This window comes from Mirounga angustirostris, unplaced genomic scaffold (assembly GCF_029215605.1).
Source record: "Mirounga angustirostris isolate CCGP_5_RB_7025 unplaced genomic scaffold, mMirAng1.0.hap1 SCAF_11, whole genome shotgun sequence".
Lineage (NCBI taxonomy): Eukaryota > Metazoa > Chordata > Mammalia > Carnivora > Phocidae > Mirounga > Mirounga angustirostris.
The window spans coordinates 122,316,070-122,338,444 of record NW_026991719.1 but is presented as its reverse complement, the minus strand read 5'-3'; the positions used below and the strand labels follow the sequence as shown (position 1 = coordinate 122,338,444).

Sequence of the window (22,375 nt, the reverse complement as noted above, 5' to 3'; positions counted from 1 at the left end):
CTTCCGTGGAGTCTCAGGGCTGCGTGGTCTTGCTGTGACCCTTTGACCTGAGGCTGTGGGGGTGGGGCCCAGGCCCTGCCAGGGGAAAGAGCAGTCCCCTGAGAGGCCAAGGAGGGGACCGCCCAGCTTGGACTGGTGGGGACCTCACAGAGTCCGCCCCAGCCCTCCTTCCCCACTGGGGCCCGTGTGCCGCGCTCTGTGTCTGCACCCTGAAGTGATTCCTCCTTTTGTCCTCCAGGGGCCTCAAGAAGTCAGAGTTGAGGCCTAGGTCTGAGGCAGGAGCCTCTAAGGTCCCAGAGCAGGGGAGGTACAGGGGAGTGCCGGTGGTCAAGGTGAGGTACGTGCTCTGAGCATGGAGCCAGGGGCTCGCCCATCCCAGCCCAGAGGGGACCCCTCAGCACCCAAGCCCGATGCAGCGCGCCGTCAGCTCCGGGACTTCAGGCCTCTACTGCCTGGGCTGCACCCTGAGGAGCCGTCCCACATCTTTCTACAGGTTCAGCCCGACACAAACGCCATGCCCCTGGGTCAGAAGGGTGAGCTCTGGAAGCTGGAGGAAGACCCAGGCCCGGCCCAGGGCCTGGTGGAGGCACAGCCGTCCGGGGCTGGGGAGGAGGAGGCCCCATGCGCCCCCTCTTCCTTCTCCACCTCTGCCTCCTCCCAGTCCACTCCCCCATCTGTCCCCTGCTCTGCCCTGTTTCTGGTCCCCTCGGAGGAGGGGTCTGCTGCTGGGTTCCAGAGTCCTCCCCAGAGCTCTGTGAGTGCCCGCCCCTCCCCCAGTGCCCCGGCAGCCACTGCCCAGAGCCAGCCTGAGCAGGGCTCCAGCAGCCCCGAGGAGGAGGGGGCGAGCACCTGGGAGGAGCCTGAAGAAGCCCAGCCGAGGCTCCAAAATGTAGTCCAGGGGATGGTGGTCGACCTGGTGGCCTTCCTGCTCCTCAAGTATCGCACCAAGGAGCCGACCAGCCAGGCAGAGATGCTGGAGATCGTCGGCGCGGATGACCAGGATGCCTTCCCCGTGATCTTGGGCCGAGTCTCCGAGTGCATGCGGCTGGTCTTCGGCGTGGATGTGAAGGAAGTGGACCCCGGCGACCACTCCTACATCCTGGTCCCCGTCCTGGGCCTCACCTGGGATGGGATGCTGAGCGGTGAGCAGGGCATGCCCAAGACCGGCCTCCTGGTGTTGCTCCTGGGGTTTATCCTCCTGGAGGGCGACTATGCCCCTGAGGAGGAGGTGTGGGAAGCGCTGGGGGCCATGGGGGTGTATGCCAGCCAGGAGCACGTCATCTATGGGGAGCCCAGGGAGCTCTTCACCAATGTCTGGGTGCAGGAAGGGTACGTGGAATACCGGCAGGTACCCGGCCCCGACCCTGCCCGCTACGAGTTCCTGTGGGGTCCCAGGGCCCACGCCGAAATCAACAAGTTGCAAATGCTGGAGTATTTGCTCCAGGTCAATCTCGGGCAGGCAGCTTCCTTCCTGTTCCTGTCTGAAGGGGCTGTGAGAGATGAGGAAGAGAGGGCCTGAGCCACGGGGTCCGCCAGGCCCTTTCCAGGCTTTGGTGGGGTCGGCAGCTTCTCCTCCAGGGTGCTGGGCATGAAGAGAGGCCGCTTGTTGGTCCTTCCCTGTGAGTGTTCGTGTGTGTGCGTGAAGACAGAGCCCTGGGCGTTTTAAGGAGTGCAGGGCCAGGGAGGGTTGGGGGAAGAAAGCAGGGCAAGGAGCCTCCTGGGGGTGGGGGGTTGTTCCCTGGGGTAACTCCCACATCCACTGCTTGGTGTCCTTGAGTAAGCTGTCCTGTGGGGTTCCTTGCCATAGAAGATTTCATCCGTTTCAGCGGCGGAGCGTGTGAGTGACATCCACCCCGCAGCATTTGTCCGTACCCAGTTCAAGAGTTAAGAGTTTTGTCATGTCCTGGAAACCATTTGGGACCCCTTACCTCCTTGTTTAGGCTCCAGACCAAAATCACGGGGCATTGGTCTAACGATGGGTTGAAAAGGCAAAAAAAAGGAGTGAAGTGATGGGGTCAGGAAATAGAGAAATAAAAGGAAAAGTTTGTTGGTTCTTGCTTCTGATGCCTTCCTGACTGTCATTCTGCAAATGCCAAAGGCACACACACGCGTGCTCGTGCATTGGCCCGGTTCTTCCAGAAAGGGGGGCAAACGTCCTCCCAGCATAGAGGGAGCCCTGCTCACTGGCTCCTTGATTCCCAGACATGGGCTGAGCTCTGCTCTCTGGAAGGCCCTGTGGGTGAGCAGTGAGGACACTAGGAGAAGCAGGACACGTCCCAGCCATAGGGGACCGTGTCTAGCAGCCGCAGTCCCGGCAGGAAGGTGGGGAGGGGTGCCCTGAGACCCGCAGAAGAAGCGGAGGCAGGGTGAGGGGGGTGTGGGTGCTGGGGCGAGCACTGCAATGCAAATGCCCCCGGCCCGGGCTGGGACGGGGGGCTGGGGTGACCAGAGGGTCCCTGAGATTGCTTCTGTGCAGCTGGTCACCGCAAGCTGGGTGGCGACACTGCCAGAGTCCCGTCTCTGCCTCCGTGTCAGGGAAGGCGGGGGGCAGGGTGCGAGCCTGTGTGTGAGGTGCACAGGCACGGGCTCAGCGGGGTGCCGGGGGCGGGGCCCCAACCTTGCCGGGCGGGGTCCAGGTGAGGAGCCCAGGAAGGCCCAAGGGACCCCCGGCCGGCCCGCTCCCGTCTCCTGCCCCCACGTAGCCCAGCCCGGAACCCATGTCGGCCCGACGTGCTGTGAGCCCTAGGGGACCCCTTCCTGTGGGGTCCGGATGTGACGAGCGCCGACTTCCGCCTCGGAGGCGTGAGCGACGCCAGCACCTCCGTGTGTGCGAGGCCGGATCTCGGTCGGGCCAGGCCAGGCGTGCAGGTAGGCCCGCCCGTGCGGGAGCACAGAGTGGGGGGACCCCCAGGAGCCAGGTGGCCCATGCCGGCAGCCCCGAGAGACCCCGGGCAGGGACGGCGTCGTCCCGCTGAGCCCCTCCCGCCGGGGCCCAGGACCAAGGACACGGGTCCCCAGAGGGACGGGCCCGGGCCCTCCCTGGAGCGGGCTCCGGGGGCACACGGAGGACTGTGGGGGCCCCTCTTCCCCGCTCAGGTCCAGCCCCTCGGGCCCTGCCGCGGCCAGGCCCTGGGGGCCCCCCGGGGAGGGTGGCCCCAGGTGGCGGCCGTCCGCTGAAAGGCGCCTCGGGGCTGAGAGGGAGCTGAGGACCTTGGTCAGCGGGGAAGGACGCCAGGTCGGGGAGCGGCGGGGGCGCACGGAGCCCCAGGGTGTCCAGGTGGGGACGGGGTGGGGATCGATCGCGGCCAGGACCCAGGGACTCTCGAGCTCAGGCCAGAGGGGACCTCAGCGAGGTCGGGCCCCAGGGTGAGTCCGGGACGGCCGCCGGGCGGGATGGGGACACGCGGCCAGTGCGGCCGGACTGGTGCACCCGGGTCTCCCGAGAGACTCTGGGGTCTTTGGCGGAAGGAGCAGGGCCTCCCTCAAGTGGGCAGAGGGGCGGGCCCAGGTCCTGATGAGCTTCTTCACTGAGGATGCAGAGGGAGGACAGAGGGTCCCCGGACCCCAGCACAGCGTCAGTCAGGGAAGGTCGGTTGGGGGGGGGATAGGAGCACGTGGTGAGTCCGGACTTCCGCATCCGGGTCTCAGAGACTTTGGGGTCTTTGGCCGAAGGAGCAGGGCCTCCCTCCCGTGGGCAGAGGGGAGGGCTCAGGTCCTGCTGGGCTTCATGGTGAGGTTGCAGAGGGAGGACTGAGGAACCGTCGACCCCAGCACAGCCTCAGTCAGGGAAGGTCCGTTGAGGGGGAGGGGGATCATCGAGCACGTGGTGAGTCCGGACTTCCGCATCCGGGTCTCAGAGCCTCTCGGGGCCTTGGCAGAAGGAGCAGGGACTCTCTGGTGGGCAGAGGGGCGGGCCCAGGTCCTGTTGGGCTTTATGGTGAGGATGCAGAGGGACGACTGAGGGACCCTGGACCCCGGCACAATGTCACTCAGGGAAGCTCCGTGGCGGGGCGGGAGGGGGGATGGGAGCACGTGGTGAGTCCGGACATCCGCATCCCGGTCTCTGAGAGGCTGAGGCGAGGGCCTGATGAAAGGAGCAGATGCTCAGGTGGGCAGAGGGGAGGGCCCTGGTGACCCAGTGGCGGGGGTGGGAGGAGGGGCGTGGGGAGGTCAGGGATAAACCCTGAGGAAGGACAGAGGGGAGCCCCCTAGAAGCCCACCCATGACGTCAGTCTAGGGAGGCCCCCCCTGGGCGGGATGGGGACACGTGGCCAGTGCGGCCGGACTTCTGCATCTGGGACTCCCGAGAACCTGGGGTCTTGACGGATCAAAGGAGCAGGGCCTCCCTCTGGTGGGCAGTTGGGTGGGCCCCGGCCCTACTGGGCTTTATGGTGAGGATGCAGAGGGACGACTGAGGGACCCTGGACCCCGGCACAATGTCCGTCAGGGAAGTTTCGTGGCAGGGCCGGGGGGGGGGGATGGGAGCACGTGGTGAGTCCGGACATGCGCATTCGGGTCTCTGAGAGACTGAGGCGAGGGCCTGATGAAAGAAGCAGATGCTCAGGTGGGCAGAGGGGAGGGACCTGGCGACCCAGTGGCGGGGGTGGGAGGGGGGGCGTGGGGAGGCCAGGGATAAACCCTGAGGAAGGACAGAGGGGAGCCCCCTAGAAGCCCACCCATGACGTCAGTCTAGGGAGGCCCCCCCCTGGGCGGGATGGGGACACGTGGCCAGTGCGGCCGGACTTCTGCATCTGGGACTCCCGAGAACCTGCGGTCTTGCCGGATCAAAGGAGCAGGGCCTCCCTAAGGGGTCAGAGGGGCAGGCCCAGGTCCCGTTGGGCTTCATGTTGAGGATGCAGAGGGAGGACTGAGGGTCCCCGGACCCCAGCACAGCGTCAGTCAGGGAAGGTCCGTGGGGGAGGGGATCGAGCACGTGGTGAGTCCGGACTTCCGCATCCGGGTCTCACAGACTCTGGGGGCCTTGGCAGAAGGAGCAGGGCCTCCCTCTGGTGGGCAGTTGGGTGGGCCCCGGCCCTACTGGGCTTTATGGTGAGGATGCAGAGGGACGACTGAGGGACCCTGGACCCGGCACAATGTCTGTCACGGCAGTTCCGTGGCGGGGCGGGGGGGGGGGGGGTGGGAACACGTGGTGTGTCCAGACATGCGCATTCGGGTCTCTGAGAGACTGAGGCGAGGGCCTGATGAAAGAAGCAGATGCTCAGGTGGGCAGAGGGGAGGGCCCTGGTGACCCAGTGGCGGGGGTGGGAGGGGGGGCGTGGGGAGGCCAGGGATAAACCCTGAGGAAGGACAGAGGGGAGCCCCCTAGAAGCCCACCCATGACGTCAGTCTAGGGAGGCCCCCCCTGGGCGGGATGGGGACACGTGGCCAGTTTGGCCGGACTTCTGCATCTGGGACTCCCGAGAACCTGGGGTCTTGACGGATCAAAGGAGCAGGGCCTCCCTCAGGGGGGCAGAGGGGCGGGCCCAGGTCCTGTTGGGCTTCACGCTGAAGTTGCCGTGGGAGGACTGAGAGACCCTGGACCCCAGCCCAGAGTCAGTCCCTAGAGGCCCGAGTGGAGGACCAGGACACCCCGTTTGTGTCCGTGCGTGCGTTTGTGTGTCCCCCACTTGCCCATCTGGGTCTCCCAGAGGCTGGATGCCCCGGTGCCCGGGAGCGGATCCGTAGGCAGTAGAGACAAGCGAAGGCATAGGCACCCAGGGAGTCGTGGTGGAGTCAAGGAAGGCCCGAGAGACCTGGACGCCCCATCTCAGGCCCCGCTCTCAGCCCCGGGAAGCCCTAGGCTTCGTGGCCGCAGGAGTTGGCCACAGACTTAACCCGATGGGCTCAGGGCAGGGAGGGCCTTGGTGTTGTCGGGCGGCCTAGGGACAGCAGACAAAGGGGCCTAGGACCTGCTAGGGCTCGAGGCGAGGACCCCCAAGGGAGTCCCCAGGGAGCCCACAGGACCGCGGCCCTGATTCAGCCACCGCAGTCTCCTGGGATGGATGCGCCCACACAGTGCTCGGCCACTTTGGCTTCAGGGCACCCGAGAACCCATGGCCATTTGGATGGGGCACTGCCTCAAGCATGGGGGTGGGGGTGGGGGCAATGGCCCACGTGTTGCTGGGCGAAATGCGAGGACCAGAAGGAGGACTGCGGTTTTGGGACCGCAAACATATTCGGTCCCGGGAGGCCCCGGGGCCACATGATCACACACGCGTGCCCTGACTTCCCAGCCACATCTCCCAGAGCCTGGGGTCTGGGTGGAAGGAGCAGGCTTCAGGGCTGCCCAGGCTGACCCCGGGCCTGCCAGGATGGAAGGGGAGGACTAGAGGGAGGACTGCCAGCGCCGCAGTAAGTTCAGGCCAGGGAGGAGGCCCCTGTGGAGGAGGAGCCCATGCCTCCTGTCCTGAGGTCCACATCTGGCTGTTAGAGACTGAGGGCCTGTGGTGAGAAGGAGCGGGCCTGGGGTGTAGCGGGCCTGTGTGTGTGTGTGTGAGGGTGGAGGGTGGGGTCGGAGGCAGCGGGGCACAGGTCCGGTTGGGAGTGAGGGTGAAGGCACTGGGGGAGGACTGGCCGTACCCCCTCCACCCCATCTCAGCAAAGAAGCCAGTGCACTGGACTCTGGCCGTGCCCGATCCAGGCAGGGTCGGTCAGCGGTGGCCCAAAGTGGCATGCATGCTCACTTGTCTCGTGGGCCAGAAGGTGGGAGTTCTCAGGGAACTGAGGTCTTTGTCCTAGGGGCACCTGACTTCTGTCTCACTTTGGGGACCTGGAAGAAGGGCAGGCCCTGGCAGGAAGAAAGAGGATTAGTATCCTGGGGGTCTGAGGGCATCCCCACCCCAGGACAGAGGGGCCGGTCCCTACTGCCAGCCCTTTGGGATCTTGCCGGGGGCTGAGGGTGGGGGCTGTAGACGTGGCCGTGGACGAGGACGGGGTGGCCCCTCACCCTCCTCTTGGAGCTCTCAGGGAGGTGAGGACCACGCTGGGAGAGGTCGGGGTCAGGTCATCTGGGGAAGCCCACCTTGGAGACACACAGGAGTCCCTGCTCCTGCCGAGAGTCAATGCGGGGGCACCCGAGGGAGGAGTGAGGGACTCCCAACCCACCCCTCGGGACAAGGAAGTGATGGCCCAGGAATCTGTCCAGCCCCTGCCTGGTGGCCCTGGGAACCCTGGGTGGGGCCTGCCAGGTTCAGTCCCTCCTCCTGTCCAGATCCTTCCTCTCAGGATGGGGAGGGCCAGGGCCTGAGGGTCTGGACTCAGGTAGCAGAGAAGGCAGGTGCCCTGGTTCTGCGTCTGGCCCTGATTGTTGGGGGGAGATGAGAAATGAGGGGATGCCTCCCACAGCAGGATCCTCAGGGCCCAGGCCTACCCTGCCGCTTCTTTCGCCCATGGGGAGACAGATGATGGGTGAGCCAAGTAATTTCTCCTGGCTTTTCCTTCTGATGTCTCCCAGAGATGAGGCCTCGGCACCAGGAGGGTGGCCTCAGGTTAACATGGAGTTTTCCCAGGCCTTCCATGGGGTCAAGTTATAGACGGAGAGGAGCGCCCATCCCAGCACAGATGGAACCCCGAGCTTGGCCATCCCTGGGGTTCCGTGCTGAGCCCTTAGACCTTTGGCAGGCGTGGGCAGATGTGGGCCCCCTCGCTTACCTTCTGTGGAGTCTCGGGGTTGTGTGGTCTTGCTGTGACCCTTTGACCTGAGGCTGTAGGGGTGGGGCCCAGGCCCTGCCAGGGGAAATAGCAGTCCCCTGAGAGGCCAAGGTGGGGACCGCCCAGCTTGGACTGGTGGGGACCTCACAGAGTCCGCCCCAGCCCTCCTTCCCCACTGGGGCCCGTGTGCCGTGCTCTGTGCCTGCACCCTGAAGTGACTCCTCCTTTTGTCCTCCAGGGGCCTCAAGAAGTCAGAGTTGAGGCCTAGGTCTGAGGCAGGAGCCTCTAAGGTCCCAGAGCAGGGGAGGTGCAGGGGAGTGCCGGTGGTCAAAGTGAGGTACTTGCTCTGAGCATGGAGCCAGGGGCTCGCCCATCCCAGCCCAGAGGGGACCCCTCAGCACCCAAGCCCGACGCAGCGCACCGTCAGCTCCGGGACTTCAGGCCTCTGCTGCCTGGGCTGCACCCTGAGGAGCTGTACCATATCTTTCTTCAGGTTCAGCCCGACACAAACGCCATGCCCCTGGGTCAGAGGGGTGAGCTCTGGGAGCTGGAGGAAGATCCAGGCCGGGCCCAGGCCCTGGTGGAGGCACAGCTGTCGGGGGCTGGGGAGGAGGAGGCCCCATGCGCCCCCTCCTCCTCCTCCACCTCCGCCTCCTCCCAGTCCACTGCCCCATCTGTCTCCTGCTCTGCCCTATTTCTGGTCCCCTCGGAGGACGGGTCTGCTGCTGGGTTCCAGAGTCCTCCCCAGAGCTCTGTGAGTGCCTGCCCCTCTCCCAGTGCCCCGGCAGCCACTGCCCTGAGCCAGCCTGAGCAGGGCTCCAGCAGCCCCGAGGCGGAGGGGGCGAGCACCTGGGAGGAGCCTGAAGAAGCCCAGCCGGGTCTCCGAAACGTAGTCCAGGGGAAGGTGGTCGACCTGGTGGAGTTCCTGCTCCTCAAGTATCGCACCAAGGAGCCAACCAGCCAGGCAGAGATGCTGGAGATCGTCGGCGCGGATGACCAGGATGCCTTCCACGTGATCCTGGGCCGAGCCTCCGAGTGCATGCGGCTGGTCTTTGGCGTGGATATGAAGGAAGTGGACCCCAGTGACCACTCCTACATCCTGGTCCCCGTCCTGGGCCTCACCTGGGATGGGATGCTGAGCAGTGAGCAGGAAGTGCCCAAGGCCGGCCTCCTGGTGCTTTTCCTGGGGTTTATCCTCCTGGGGGGCGACCATGCCCCCGAGGAGGCGGTGTGGGAAGCGCTGGGGGCCATGGGGGTGTATGCCGGCCAGGAGCACGTCATCTATGGGGAGCCCAGGGAGCTCCTCACCAATGTCTGGGTGCAGGAAGGCTACGTGGAGTACCGGCAGGTGCCCGGCAGCGACCCTGCCCGCTACGAGTTCCTGTGGGGTCCCAGGGCCCACGCCGAGACCAGCAGGTTGCAAATGACGGAGTATTTCCTCCGGCTCGATCTCGGGCAGCCGGCTTCCTCCCTGGCCGTGTCTGAAGGGGCTGTGAGAGATGAGGAAGAGGGGGCCTGAGCCCTGGGGTCCGCCAGGCCCTGTCTAGGCTTTGGTGGGGTCTGCAGCCTCCCCTCCATGGTGCTGGGCTTGAAGTGAGGCCGCTTGTTGGTCCTTCCCTGTGTGTGTTTGTGTGTGTTTGTGTGTGTGCGTGAAGACAGAGCCCTGGGCGTTTTAAGGAGTGCAGGGCCAGGGAGGGTTGGGGGAAGAAAGCAGGGCAAGGAGCCTCCTGAGGGTGGCGGTGGTTGTTCCCTGGGATGACTCCCACATCCAGAGCTTGGTGTCCTTGCGGAAGCTGTCCCTTGGGTTCCTTGCCATAGAAGGTTTCATCCGTTTCAGCGGCGGAGTGTGTGAGTGACATCCCCCCCGCAGCATTTGTCTGTACCCAGTTCAAGAGTTAAGAGTTTTGTCATGTCCTGGAAACCATTTGGGACCCCTTACCTCCTTGTTTGGGCTCCGGACCAAAATCACGGGGCATTGGTTTAGCGATGGGTTGAAAAGGCGAAAGAAAGGAGGAGGTACGTGATGGGTTCAGGAAATAGAGAAATAAAAGGAAAAGTTTGTTGGTTCTTGCTTCTGATGCCTTCCTGTCTGTCATTCTGCAAATGCGAAAGGCACACACACGTGTGCTCGTGCATTGGCCCGGTTCTTCCAGAAAGGGGGGGAAACATCCTCCCAGCATAGAGGGAGCCCTGCTCACTGGCTCCTTGATTCCCAGACATGGGCTGAGCTCTGCTCTCTGGAAGGCCCTGTGGGTGAGCAGTGAGGACACTAGGAGAAGCAGGACACATCCCAGCCATAGGGGACCGTGTCTAGCAGCCGCAGTCCCGGCAGGAAGGTGGGAGGGGTGTTCTGAGACCCGCAGAAGAAGCGGAGGTAGGGTGAGGGGGGTGCGGCTCCCGGTGCGAGCACTGCAATGGAAATGCCCCTGGCCCGGCCCGGGGGCCGGGGCCTGGGGTGACCAGAGGGTCCCTGTGATTGCTTCTGTGCAGCTGGTCCCCGGGAAGCTGATCTGTAACTCTGGCCCTGTTTGGAGATGGGGTGCCTTTGGGGTGGGAGCAATGTCTGAAATGGATAAATGCTCTGAGCGGTTTGCTTTGAATTCTGGAGAAGGCCGAGTACTCTCCTGTGGCAAGGAGGTCAGTGTGCTGAGCCCTTGTCACATGCCTTTTGAACACAGTGATGATTTAGTGGCCTTAGTCCTGTCATCTCCAGTGGTTCTGTGAACGACCGTCTCTTTCCACGAGGGAATGCAGAGGTACGGACAGCCCCGTTCTGCCTGGACTGGGGGAATGCCCACTGTCTCCTAGGCCCTGAGAATTTATTTGGTTCTCCCGGAGTTCTCCATGGCCAGTCCTAAACAGTGGCTGGGTGTCAGTGGGAAGAAATGAAGGCATCTCAGAGGTCTGAATGGAAGAGGAGCTCAACAGAGGAATCGAGTTGCTCTTTTCCTGTTCCTGGGGGGCCTTTGAGGTCGTTGCAGCCAGCGGGGCAAGAACCCGTGCCCCACCCTCACCCTAATGCAATGATCTGTCCTCCTGGAGGTACATATGCAGAGAGCGCGTTCTGCTTCGTTTCTCTGAGGTTCCACTTGAACTCCAATTCTGCGATATGTCTCGGCAACGGAGAATCTTTAGAGGAGGGAGTGTGGTGGGTGGAGGTGACAATAACCCTGGACAGATCTCCCAACCACTGAAGGCCCTCCTACGCCAGTGTGCACGTCTTCTGGCCTCTTCCAAAAGGAGCCAGTAGCAGAGACTCGCAGGTTGAGATCGTGACCTTGCATCAGAGCAAGGCGAACATTCTCAGCGCACTGAGATTTCGGAGGTCATTGCCATGGGAAGTGCAGAAAGGCGCTAGCGCCTGAGGGGGGCCACCACCCCCGCTGAGAGGTGGTGAACAACCAGAGCCACGTGACTGTGCAAACTCGTGAGAAATCGGTGCGATCCTGCCCTTGAAGGCCCCGCCCCTTGGTGGGTGGGCACTTGGAGCAGGTGGACAGGTCCAAGGCAAATCGGACTTCCTCAGGGACTCCTCCCAGAAATGAGGGGCGTTTGGGCACAGCAAAGTAGAAAAGCTGCTTTGGGCTGAGTCTGCAGTACACAAGAGTGAGTCAGAGAGATGTCCAGGGCTCGGGCCCCTCTTGTCTTTCCCCTGTCCCCGGACTGAGGGGGACACGCTGTTGCCAGTCCTCTTGTGCTTAGGAAGGCTCAGGTGCAGAACTCTGCCTGGCCCAGGTATGTCTGCAGATGGTGCCCCAGGGCCCATGGAGTAATCCTTGAGCTATGACAGCAGAGAGCAGAGAGCACTCTGTCTCCGCAGCCAGACGCTGGTGTCAGGCCCATTTACCCCTCGATGTGACATGCCCGACGTGGGTGCCCTACTGCCCTGGGCCGGGCGGGCGGCCTTCCCCAGAGGAGCCACCGCTCAGGAAACGGGCTGGAGGAATCCTTCGTGCCCCCTGCACCGTCAGGTCCCTGAGCTACCCCGTCAGTCCCCTCGGGGCCGCGGTGAGTCTCTTTTGGGAGCCCAGCAGCCAGCTGCCATTGGCCTTGTTGGAAGTGGTGGGGGTGTCCTCTTCCTGGGGCCTGGCCCGCAGCCCCCACGTGCCCTGCAGCCGGCACTGCCCCGTCTCTCCCGACCCTGGCCTCAGTCTGCAGCGTCTGGGGTTTTGTCCTCCTGTCTCCCCACTGCCAAGCGCTCAGCGAGCCTGTGTTTCCGCTGGAGCTGACTAGACACCCTGGTGGGGAGTGTCCTGGGGCCTCGGAAACGACAGTCACCACCAGGTGACTGTGTGAGACTGTGTCCAATGATGAGTTATGTTCGGAGAACTCCGGTGTCGCACCAGCTGTTGCACGAAGCTGGGGCCTTGGGAAGGGGCCTCTGAGATTGCGCATCCTGAGGCTGAGCCAGAGAGGGCGTGTGTACCTGGCAGCCGTCCCCAGCTGGGACCCTGCCGTCGGCAGTCGGGCCGTTGGAGCAGAGGACAGACTAGCAGATGACGGCGGTGGTGCCCGGGACGCTCCCCCCCACACACCCCAGGCAGCCCCAGACTCAAATGAGGAGTTTGAAAACAGCCGAGCAGGCGGGGCCTTCGGGTTCCCGGGCGGCAGGCTGTGCGGAGGCTCGGCCGCCCTAGGAGACGTGGAAGGAGGAGCGCCCCCACCAGAGCCCATCTGGACTGGCCGGCGCTGAGCAGGGGAGGGTCATGGGAGCTCAGACGAGGCTGAGGTGAGCTGGAGCCTGGGCGACCTCGTGAACCGGGTGCTCTTGGCCCAAGTCCTAGCATCAGAAGCTGTGGGGTACTCCAGGATGGAAACAGGGACACCTTTGCCAACAGGCCTTCCCATATTCCTTATTTTGGGCAACTATTGGGTCCAGTAGTGTTCCTGCTCTGGATGGATAAAGATTATAGGGGTGCAGCAGCTAGGACTCGCCGCAGGCCTTCTACCCACTTTTTTGGAGTCATTTTTAGGATGCAGCTCTTTAGCCACAGCTTCCTGTGTGGGCCCATGCCACCCAGGTCCTGAGATGTCCTAACCTGGGCCAGGCAAATCACGCAGGAGCCCCCCAGCCCGCGGACTCTCAGTCATCATGTGTCTGCTCTGAGAAGCGGATGTTCTTGCCCAGGCATAGCTAAAGCCTGCTTGCACTCTCGTGTCCTTTGCAAGGAGTTGAGTTCCTGCCTGGCTCTTGCCAGACTTCCCCTGTGGCGGATACTGCTGCAGATGTCTTACAGCCCTTCTTGGGCAAATAAGTGTTTGCAGGTCTACATCTGGCATCATTGGGAGCCCCCTGCTCTAACCAAGGGAAGACATCTGTGAGGCCAGCTTCAGACAGTGGTTGCAGGTCTTGAGAAAAGGAATGGATTCCAGAGTTGTTTAAGAGATGGAAGAACCCAGACTTGTGTATGATATGGGCTTGGGAGTTAAAGGAGAGAAAAGAAGTAAAGAATATTCAGGAGGGTTTTTTTCCACACTGTCTGGTTTTGTGTGCTTGTGTTTACTTTTCTTTTTTCTTTCTTTTTTTAACTTACCCATTATGTTTTGTTCAGTTTCTTTTTGTCCTTTTTATTTTAAAATTTTCAATAAACTATTTATTTTAAACTATTTTATTTTAGATTTGTAAAATATTTGCAAAGATAGTACAGAATTTCTTTATGCCCCTCACCCAGTTTCCCACTATTAACATCATTAATATGGTACACTTATTACAATTAATGAGCTAATATTGATGCATTTATTATTATTATTATTTTAAAGATTTTATTTATTTATTTATTTGAGAGAGAGAGAATGAGAAAGAGAGTACATGAGAGGGGAGAGGGTCAGAGGCAGAAGCAGACTCCTTGCTGAGCAGGGAGCCTGATGCGGGACTCGATCTAGGGAGCCCCGGATCATGACCTGAGCCGAAGGCAGTTGCTTAACCAACTGAGCCACCCAGGCACCCCGATGCATTATTTATTATTAACTAAAGTCATACTTTACTCAGATGTCTGCCATGTTTACGTAGAGTCTGTTTTCTGTTCCAGGATCCCAGCCAACATACCACGTTACATTATTTGTAATATTTCCTTGGCTATGGCGGTTTCTTTGTTTTTGATGAGCTTGACTGTTTTGGGGAGGAGTGATTAGATATTTCGTACATTGTCCCTCAGTCAGGATTTTTTATGATGTTTTACTCATGATTAGTCTGGAGTTGTGTGTTTTGGGAAAGAAGACCAAGTCAGCACATCATATCAACAGCACATACTATTAGCGTGATTTATCACTAATGATGTTTATCTTGATCACCTGGCTGAGTTAATGCCCGTTAGGTTTCTCTACTGTAAAGTTACTGCTTTTGGCCCCCTGTCCATACTGTCCTCCTTGGAAGAAAGTCATCATATGTGGCCCATACTTCAGGGCCACTTGAACTGGAAGTATCTGCATAAACTGGAATTTTTCTCCATTGGAGATTTGTCTATTCTCCCATATTTATGTGTTTAATCAGTCAACTATTTTTCTCAGTATAGACGCATGGGTGTCTACATTATACTTTGGGTTAAAATCCAGCACAACTTTATATATTTCTGTTGCTTAAATTTTTCCAGGTTTGGCCACCGGGAGCTCTTCCTGTTCGCTCCCTCTGTATATTACCTTTGTCATAGCCCTGGAAATGTTTTTGTTGTTTGTTTTTTCAGCACTTCTTTATTTTCAGGCATTATAAGATGCTTCAGGCTCATCTTGCATATTTCCTGCCCCAGTTCTAGAATCAGCAGTTTCTCAGTGGAGCACTTGTTCCTTTTCCTGTAAAATAGTATGAGAAACCTAGATCTGTGCACTAAGTATGCTCATTGCGACTGAGGTGTCATTGCTTCTAGGGTTCCTTGGTTGACAGAGGAAAGAATTACATGTGTGTTCACTACCCTGTGTGTATTCATATATCTATAAATATTTTTATATGTAATCATCAATGTCTGTATTAAGCTAAATAAGGGTTTTTACTGATGTCTATGGCTCTAATCCACCACCACATAGATCATTATAGCCTCCTCCTCTACAGTGAAAAACCTTGAGATTTATAAGTTGTTTATATGTCAGTGTCCTATTGTCTCTGCTGGGTAGCTCCCAAGGCCTGGTTATCTCTGGAGTTGCTGCTAAAATAGAATTTGTGGGCCTGCAAAGCAGCAGTTCAGCTCCAGAACCCCCTAGAATCTCACCAAAGTTATGCCTGCCCTGTAGGCTCTGGACTCTGAGAAGCCTACCTGGCCCCTGTCTATGAAGCTCTTGAAAGGTCAAGATTATCTGTTATTCGAGTGTCTGAACTGATGAACAATCTGACTCTTGATGCTTCTGGGGGTTGAGACCACCTATAACTGAGCTTGGTCTTTCTAATCTGTCTGGAAAGTACTTCTTTCTTACCAGAACATTGAGCTACAGAGTAAGCAAGACCCAAGATGAGTTTTTCTTTCCTCACCTTTAATTAGCTATGTGGCTCAGGGCATGTTATATAAGATTTTTTGTGCCTCAGTTCTTTTTCTCAATTCTGTATTTGAATATTCACTAGGAAGCTCCTCAAGGCTGGAAATTGGACTCTACCAAGAGGGTGGTCAGGATAGCTGGATGAAAAACAGAGCCCCTCAGATTCAATAGCTGATAAACTTGCTATATGTTACTCATCCTTAAAACAAACTTATATAATAATATACATTCTCCAGTGAGTGTTGGAAAGCCTAATTAGAAATGTGAAATGTTTTCAAGTTCTCAGATTAAAGGTGATACATCATGGGAAATCATGAGTTGATACTTTGATCAATTATGATCAGTCAGTTAATAATGATACTCTTAAGCTGTGCCTAAAATTAACAGCATAAAATTGCCTATTGTGAAACTCTGCTATTGTGTAAAGTATGACTGTTTTCCATAATAATACTAGATGAATGTTGAAGGTATTGCTATATTCACAGGAACTCTCAAATTGGCTGGAAATGAGGACAGTATACTAGGTCACCTTCTGTGGTGTGGTGTAGTGTGGTGTGGTCCAACACATACAAAAAGAACACCTGCAAAGATTGGGATTTTAATTTTGGTTTCATACATTTAAGGAAATTTCTGTCCAAGGTGATCACTAAGAAAAGCTGTTTCTTTGAAAAGATCAACAGTATTGATAAACCTTTAGTAAGACCAAGAGAAAAAAGAAGAGTCAATTACTAAAATAAAAAATAGAAGTGGGAGTAGTATTACAGATATGAAAGAAATAAAAAGGATTGTTAGAGAATACTCTGAACAATTATACTTCAAGAAATTATATAACCTAAATGAAATGGATAAATTTTTAAAAACATAAACAACCAAAATTGACTCAGGAAAAAAATAAAATTCAAACAGACCTAACAGGTAAGGAGAATGAATCAGTGACCAAAAGTCTCACAAGAAAGAACATCCCAAGACCAGGTGACTTCACTGGTGAATTCTACCAATAGTTGAAAGAAGAACTTATACAAATCTTCAATTTCTTCCCAAAATATAGAAGAGGAGGGAATACTTCCTATCTCATTCTGTGAGGTCAGAATTACCCAGGTAGTAAACCCAGACAAAGACATCAAAAGAAAATAAACTATCCAACATTCTTTCATGATATAAAAAACTTTCAACAAACTAGAAATAGAAGGAAACTTTCTTAACATGATAAAGGCATTCATGCAAAACCCACATGTAACATACTCAATGGGCAAAGACTGAAATTTTCCAATTAAGCCAAGAAATAAAAAATAAGCCAAGGGGTGCCTGGGTGGCTCAGTCAGTTAAGCATCTGGCTCTTGATTTCTACTCAGGTCATGCTCTTTAGGCTGTGAGATCAAGCCCCAAGTTGGGCTCCATGCTCAGTGGGGAGTCTGCTTGAGATTCTCTCTCTCCCTCTCCTGTCGTCCCTTCTCCCTCTCTCTAAAATAAATAATAAATAAACCTTTTTTTAAAAAAATCCAAGAATTCCTGCTTTTGCCACTTTTATTTTATTGTACTGGAAGTGCTAGCCAGAGTGATTAGGCAAAAATAAAGCCATACAAAGTGGAAAAAAAAAGAAGTAAAAAAGGAAGCAAAAGGAGAAGAAAGTACTTAAAAATAAGTTTATCTAAGGAAGTACAAGACCTGTACACTAAAAACTACAAAACGGGTGCCTTGGTGGCTTAGTAGGTTAAGTGGTTACCTTTGGCTCAGGTCATGATCCCAGGTCCTGGGATGAAGCCCCGTGTTGGGCTCCTTGCTCAGCAGGGAGTCTGCTTCTCCCTCTTCCTCTGCCCCTCCCCCTGCTTGTGTGCTCTCTCAAGCTCTCCCTCTCTCTCAAATAAATTAATAAAAATTAAAAAAAATAAAAACTACAAATCATTGCTCAAAGAAATTAAAGAAGACTTCAGCATATGGAAAGACATTTTGCATTCATGGATTTGAAGACTTAATTTGTTAAGATAGCAATCCTACCAAAGCAAATTACAGATTCAATACCATCCCTATAAGAAATCCCAACAACCCTTTTTGAAGAAATGGAAAAGCTGATTCTAAAGTGTATATGGAGTGCAGGTGCCCCTTTGGATCACTACTTTTGTATCCTTTGGGTAAATACCTAGTAGTAAAGAGCCCAGATGGCCATCGACAGATGAATGGATAAAGAAGATGTGGTGTATATATATACAATGGAATATTACTCAGCCATCAAAAAGATGAGATCTTACCATTTGCAATGATGTGGATGGAACTAAAGGGGATTATGCAAAGTGAAATAAGTTAATTAGGGAAAGACAATTACCATGTGATTTCACTCATGGAATTTAAGAAACAAAACAGGATCATAGGGGAAGGGAGGGAAAATAAGACAAAATCAGAGAGGGAGACAAACCATAAGAGACTCTTAAGTATAGGAAACAAATTGAGGGTTGCTGGAGGGGAGGTGGGTGGGGGGATGGGGTAACTGGGTGATGGGCATTAAGGACGGCATGTGATGTAATGAGCACTGGGTGTTCAGAATCCCTGAACTCTATGTCTAAAACTAATAATACACTATATGTTAATCACTTGAATTTAAGTAAAATAAAATAATAAAGTGTATATGGAATCTCAAGGAACCCAGAATAGGCAAAACAATCTTGAAAAAGAACAAATTTGGAGGACTCACATTTCCTAATTTCAAAACTTACTACAAAGCTATAGTAATAAAATGACATGGTATTGGTATGAAGATAGACATGCAGAACAGTGGAATAGAATGGGGATCCCAGAAATAAACTCTCTCATATAAGGTCAAATGATTTTTTACAAGGGTATCAAGAATATGCAATGGGTAAGGACAGTCTTTCCAACAGATGATGCTGGAGAAACTAGATATCCACATGCAAAAAAAGTGAAGTTGGACACTTACCTTACACCATATACAAAAATTAACTCAAAATGGATCAAAGACTTTAGCTTAATAGCTAAAAGTATAAAACTCTCAGAAGAAAACATAAAGAAAAACCTTCATGGCATTGGATCTGGCAATGATTTCATGGATATGACACCAAAACAGCCAATGAAAGAAAAAATAGATAAATTGGATTTCATCAAAAGTAAAAACTTCTGGGGCGCCTGGGTGGCTCAGTTGGTTAAGCGACTGCCTTCGGCTCAGGTCATGATCCTGGAGTCCCTGGATCGAGTCCCGCATCGGGCTCCCTGCTCAGCAGGGAGTCTGCTTTGCCCTCTGACCCTATCCCCTCTCATGTGTTCTCTCTCATTCTCTCTCAAATAAATAAATAAAATCTTTAAAAAAAAAAAAAAGTAAAAACTTCTGTGCATCAACAGACACAATCAAGACAGCTACCATATGATGCAGCAATCCCACTTCTAGGTATATATCCAAAGGAAATGAAAGCAGATTATTGAAAAGATATCTGCACTCCCAGGGCGCCTGGGTGGCTCAGTCGTTAAGCGTCTGCCTTCGGCTCAGGTCATGATCCCAGGGTCCTGGGATCGAGCCCCGCATTGGGCTCCCTGCTCGGCCAGGAGCCTGCTTCTCCCTCTTCCACTCCCCCTGCTTGTGTTCCCTCTCTAGCTGTCTCTCTCTGTCAAATAAATAAATCTTTAAAAAAAATTTAAAATTAAAAAAAATAATAAAAAAGATATCTGCACTCCCATGTTTATTGCAGCATTATTCACAATGGCCAACACATGGAAACAACGTAAGTGTCCATCAATGGATGAATGAATAAAGAAAATGTGGTTTATATACACAGTGGAATATTATTTGGCCATGAGAAAGTAGGAAATCCTGCCATTTGTAGCAACTTGCATGGAGCTTGAGGACATTATGCTAAGTGAAATAAGCCAGACAGAAAAATACTGTATGATATCACTTATATGTGGAATCCAAAAAGGACAAGCTCAGAGAAACAGAGATCAGAGTACGTTAATGTAAAGCATGGTGATTATAGCTAATAATACTGTGTCATATCCTTGAGTGTTGCTGAGAGTAGATCTTAAATGTTCTCCAAAATAGAAATGATAACTATGTGACAAGAGAGAGGTGGCAGCTAATACTATGGTGATAATCATTTTGCAGTTTATAGATCTATCAAGTCAACATGTTGTACACCTTACACTTCAGATGTTATGTGTCAATTATATCTCAATAGAGCTGGGAAGAAAATTTTAAAAGATAAGGTACAACTTGCAGAATGGACAAAAATGTCAATAAAGCATATATCTGATAATAGTCTATTATTCACAATTTATAAAGAACTCTTTCAACTCAACACACACAAAAAGACAATTTAAAAATGAGCAAAAAGTCTTGAATAGACATTTTTTATAATAAGATACACAAATGACTAAAAAGCACAGGAAAAGATGTTCAACATCATTAGTCATTAGAGAAATGCAAATCAAAACCAAATGGGATACTACTTCAGACCTGCTAGAATGGCAATCATCATCATCATCATTTGAAAAGTAAAAAGTGTTTGTGAGGATATGAATAAATTGAAACCCTTGTATATTGGTGGTAAGAATGAAAAACGGTGCAGCTGTTGTGAAAAATGTTTGCCAGTGGTAAAAGGTTGTCAGTTTGTCAAAAAGTTAAACGTAGAATCACTATATGACTTATCAATTCCACTCCTATGTATATGCTCAAAATAATTGAGAACAGGTATTCAAACAAATACTTGTGTACAGATGTTCATCAAAGCACAATTCACAATAGCAAAAGGTAGAAACAACCCAAATGTCCATCAATTTGTGAATGAATAAGCAAAATGTATAGGCTTATAAAGAAATATTCAGCCACGAAAAAAATGAAGTCCTGACACATGCTACAGCATGGATGAACCTTGAAAACTTTGCTGAATGAAAGAAGCCAGACATAAAGATAACATATTGCAAATTCCATTTATATGAGATATACAGAATAGGTAAATTCATAGAGAAAGCAGATTAGTGGTTGACAGGGGTCGGGGAGGAGGGAATGGGGAGTGTGACTACTTAATGGATATGAGGTTTGCTTTTGGGGTGATGAAAATATTTTGGAACCAGATAGAGGTGATAGTCATACAACTGCAAATGTACTAAATGGCACTGAACTGGACACTATAAAATGAATTCATGTTATGTGAATTTTACCTCAAGTAAAATAAACGAATGAATGAATGAATGAATGAAAAATAAATACTATAAAAAATAAAGAATTAATCTGCTTAAAACCAAATAGTGCTTTCCCCTTCTCTCAATTGTCCTTTGCCCTCAACATAAAGTCAAGATCCTCAGCCTAACATGCTGGGTTAAAGATCTAGCTTCTCTGTCTAGCCTCATCTGCCAACCACCAGCCTTTCTTTTTCATTACATGTAATGATTTCTTTTTTCTCTGACATTGAGCAACCTGGCCCTCATTATCTCAAATAGGTTCACTATTCATTCCCACCTAGTAAACCTATAAGCAATTACAGAATTGCTAAGTCATAGTCCTGTGAGAACCAGATATACTAATTGGGGTACAGAACTTGTGTAATCTTCAGTGTGGTTTTGCTCTTCCTAGAAGAAATATACCCAGTAACAGATGAGTCTAACCATGTAACAGATTGGCATTTACACTGGACCTTCCAGTGGCGGGTGAATTTAAGGGGCAAGGGACTAGATCCGAGGACATTGGTGAGAGGGTGAGCAGTGACAAGTGTCTAATTCAGGCTGCTGGCCATAGGCATGGGAAAGAAGGACAGCTGGACACAGGCTTGCAGTACAAACTTACTTGGGGGCCAGTGAATATTTTCAAGCATGGTTGAGTCTTGACTAGCCAGGCATTCCAAGACACTCTCCCGGCTGCAGGCAGAGGTCAGGGAACGGCTTGAGGCAAAGGGACTGATCAGTAGAGAAAGAACAAACCATCTGTCCAGGAGTGAGCTGCTGAGAGCATGACTGAGACAGGGACTGGGAGTGGAGAGGAGAGCGACACAGAATGCACTCATGAGCCTTCACTGCTTTCCTCGGAGAGGATACTTTTCCAACAGTGACTTGCTGCCCACAACTTCACTTCCTCTTCACCTCTGGAGCCGCATAAACCGATTGGAGACTAGATTTTTGCTTGAACTTCATCCTTCCTTGCTGGTGAGGCCTCTCTTTTAAGAGTAAACCTAACTGCAGTTTTGGTTTCATTCACCCATATGGCACCCCTAGATTTCAGCAAGAAGGAGTTCATAGTTGGGAGCAAAATTTTAAAACATCCCTAAAGAGGTACTGTGTCCCTTCTATCTCCAATACGGCATCTCAGATGACCCACTGGAAACTAGTCTGCAGGTTATAATCCTTTTCAGGTTGTTTAAATTTTTTAAATTGGCATCTTTAAATTGGCAAACTTTTTCTTCTTTCAAAATCCCTTGCCATCCCTGAATGAACAGCAGGAAACACGGAACCAGAGAACACTTACTGGTAATAATTGCTTTTCTGGTTCAAAGCTTTCAAAGTGTCACCTTTCTCATTCGTGCACACAGAGATACATGTGAATACATCTCCCAGCTTCCACAGTTACCACCAAATAGTCAAATTTAATAAGCACCATGTGATAAAGCAAGACATCCCACAGCAGAACACACAGGTGAAAGCTGGCTGCCTCTACAGCCCTCTGCTCTCCTACAGCCCTATCATAAATTCTGCACTTGTCTACAGCCCTCAAGTATAATGTGTCTTGTATATTTTCGGCAATTAAACTCTCTTTGAAATGAGCTTGAAACACGCTTGATTAATCCTTTACAAAGTGAGGAATTATTCTTGGTTTCAATTGTATGAATGAAGCTCTTCAGGGATCCACCAGGAGCTAGAATCTCCCCCAAAGAGATGGCCTGCTATGTTCCAACATCTGTAGAGAGACTAAAAAGACACCTTCATTCTCGATGTGGATGAGTCCTCTGTTGTAGATTACATCGTCCCAACCCTGGGCTTCTCAGGCCATTTCTTTAGCTAGAGGTTGAACCCAAAGCCCAAGTTCATAGAAATCAGGAAAAGGACTACCCTAATCCCCACCCCCTTCACCGAGTGGACTATGGGTGCTTCCCACTCTCCCTCCACAAAACCCTTTTGCCAATCACTGCCAACTGTGGGAGGTCCACCCAGAGCAAGATCTCTAGGGTGAGATCTTGAGGAAATTGCCTTACCTCTCTGAGAACTTGAGAAACTATCTAAAATGGGAACTATCATGTTTCCCACAGACTGTTGGCAGTTGCTGTTAAGATGAGTA

At 53.1% G+C, this 22,375-nt stretch overlaps 2 protein-coding genes across 2 annotated transcripts; both read left to right on the top strand.

The window, feature by feature from the left end:
• Positions 1–514: 514 nt before the first annotated feature.
• LOC123842600 (melanoma-associated antigen 10-like) lies at positions 515–1,519 on the top strand. The gene has a single exon (XM_064573635.1). It carries the CDS (start codon positions 515–517, stop codon positions 1,517–1,519), a length of 1,005 nt encoding a protein of 334 aa, XP_064429705.1.
• Positions 1,520–8,002: 6,483 nt separating this feature from the next.
• On the top strand, positions 8,003–9,169 carry LOC123842530 (melanoma-associated antigen 8-like). The gene has a single exon (XM_064573634.1). It carries the CDS (start codon positions 8,003–8,005, stop codon positions 9,167–9,169), a length of 1,167 nt encoding a protein of 388 aa, XP_064429704.1.
• The last annotated feature ends 13,206 nt before the right edge of the window (positions 9,170–22,375 follow it).

Coding starts and splice junctions, on each gene's coding strand:
- LOC123842530 (XM_064573634.1), top strand. CDS start 8,003: ATGGAGCCAGGGGCTCGCCCATCCCAGCCCAGAGGGGACCCCTCAGCA.
- LOC123842600 (XM_064573635.1), top strand. CDS start 515: ATGCCCCTGGGTCAGAAGGGTGAGCTCTGGAAGCTGGAGGAAGACCCA.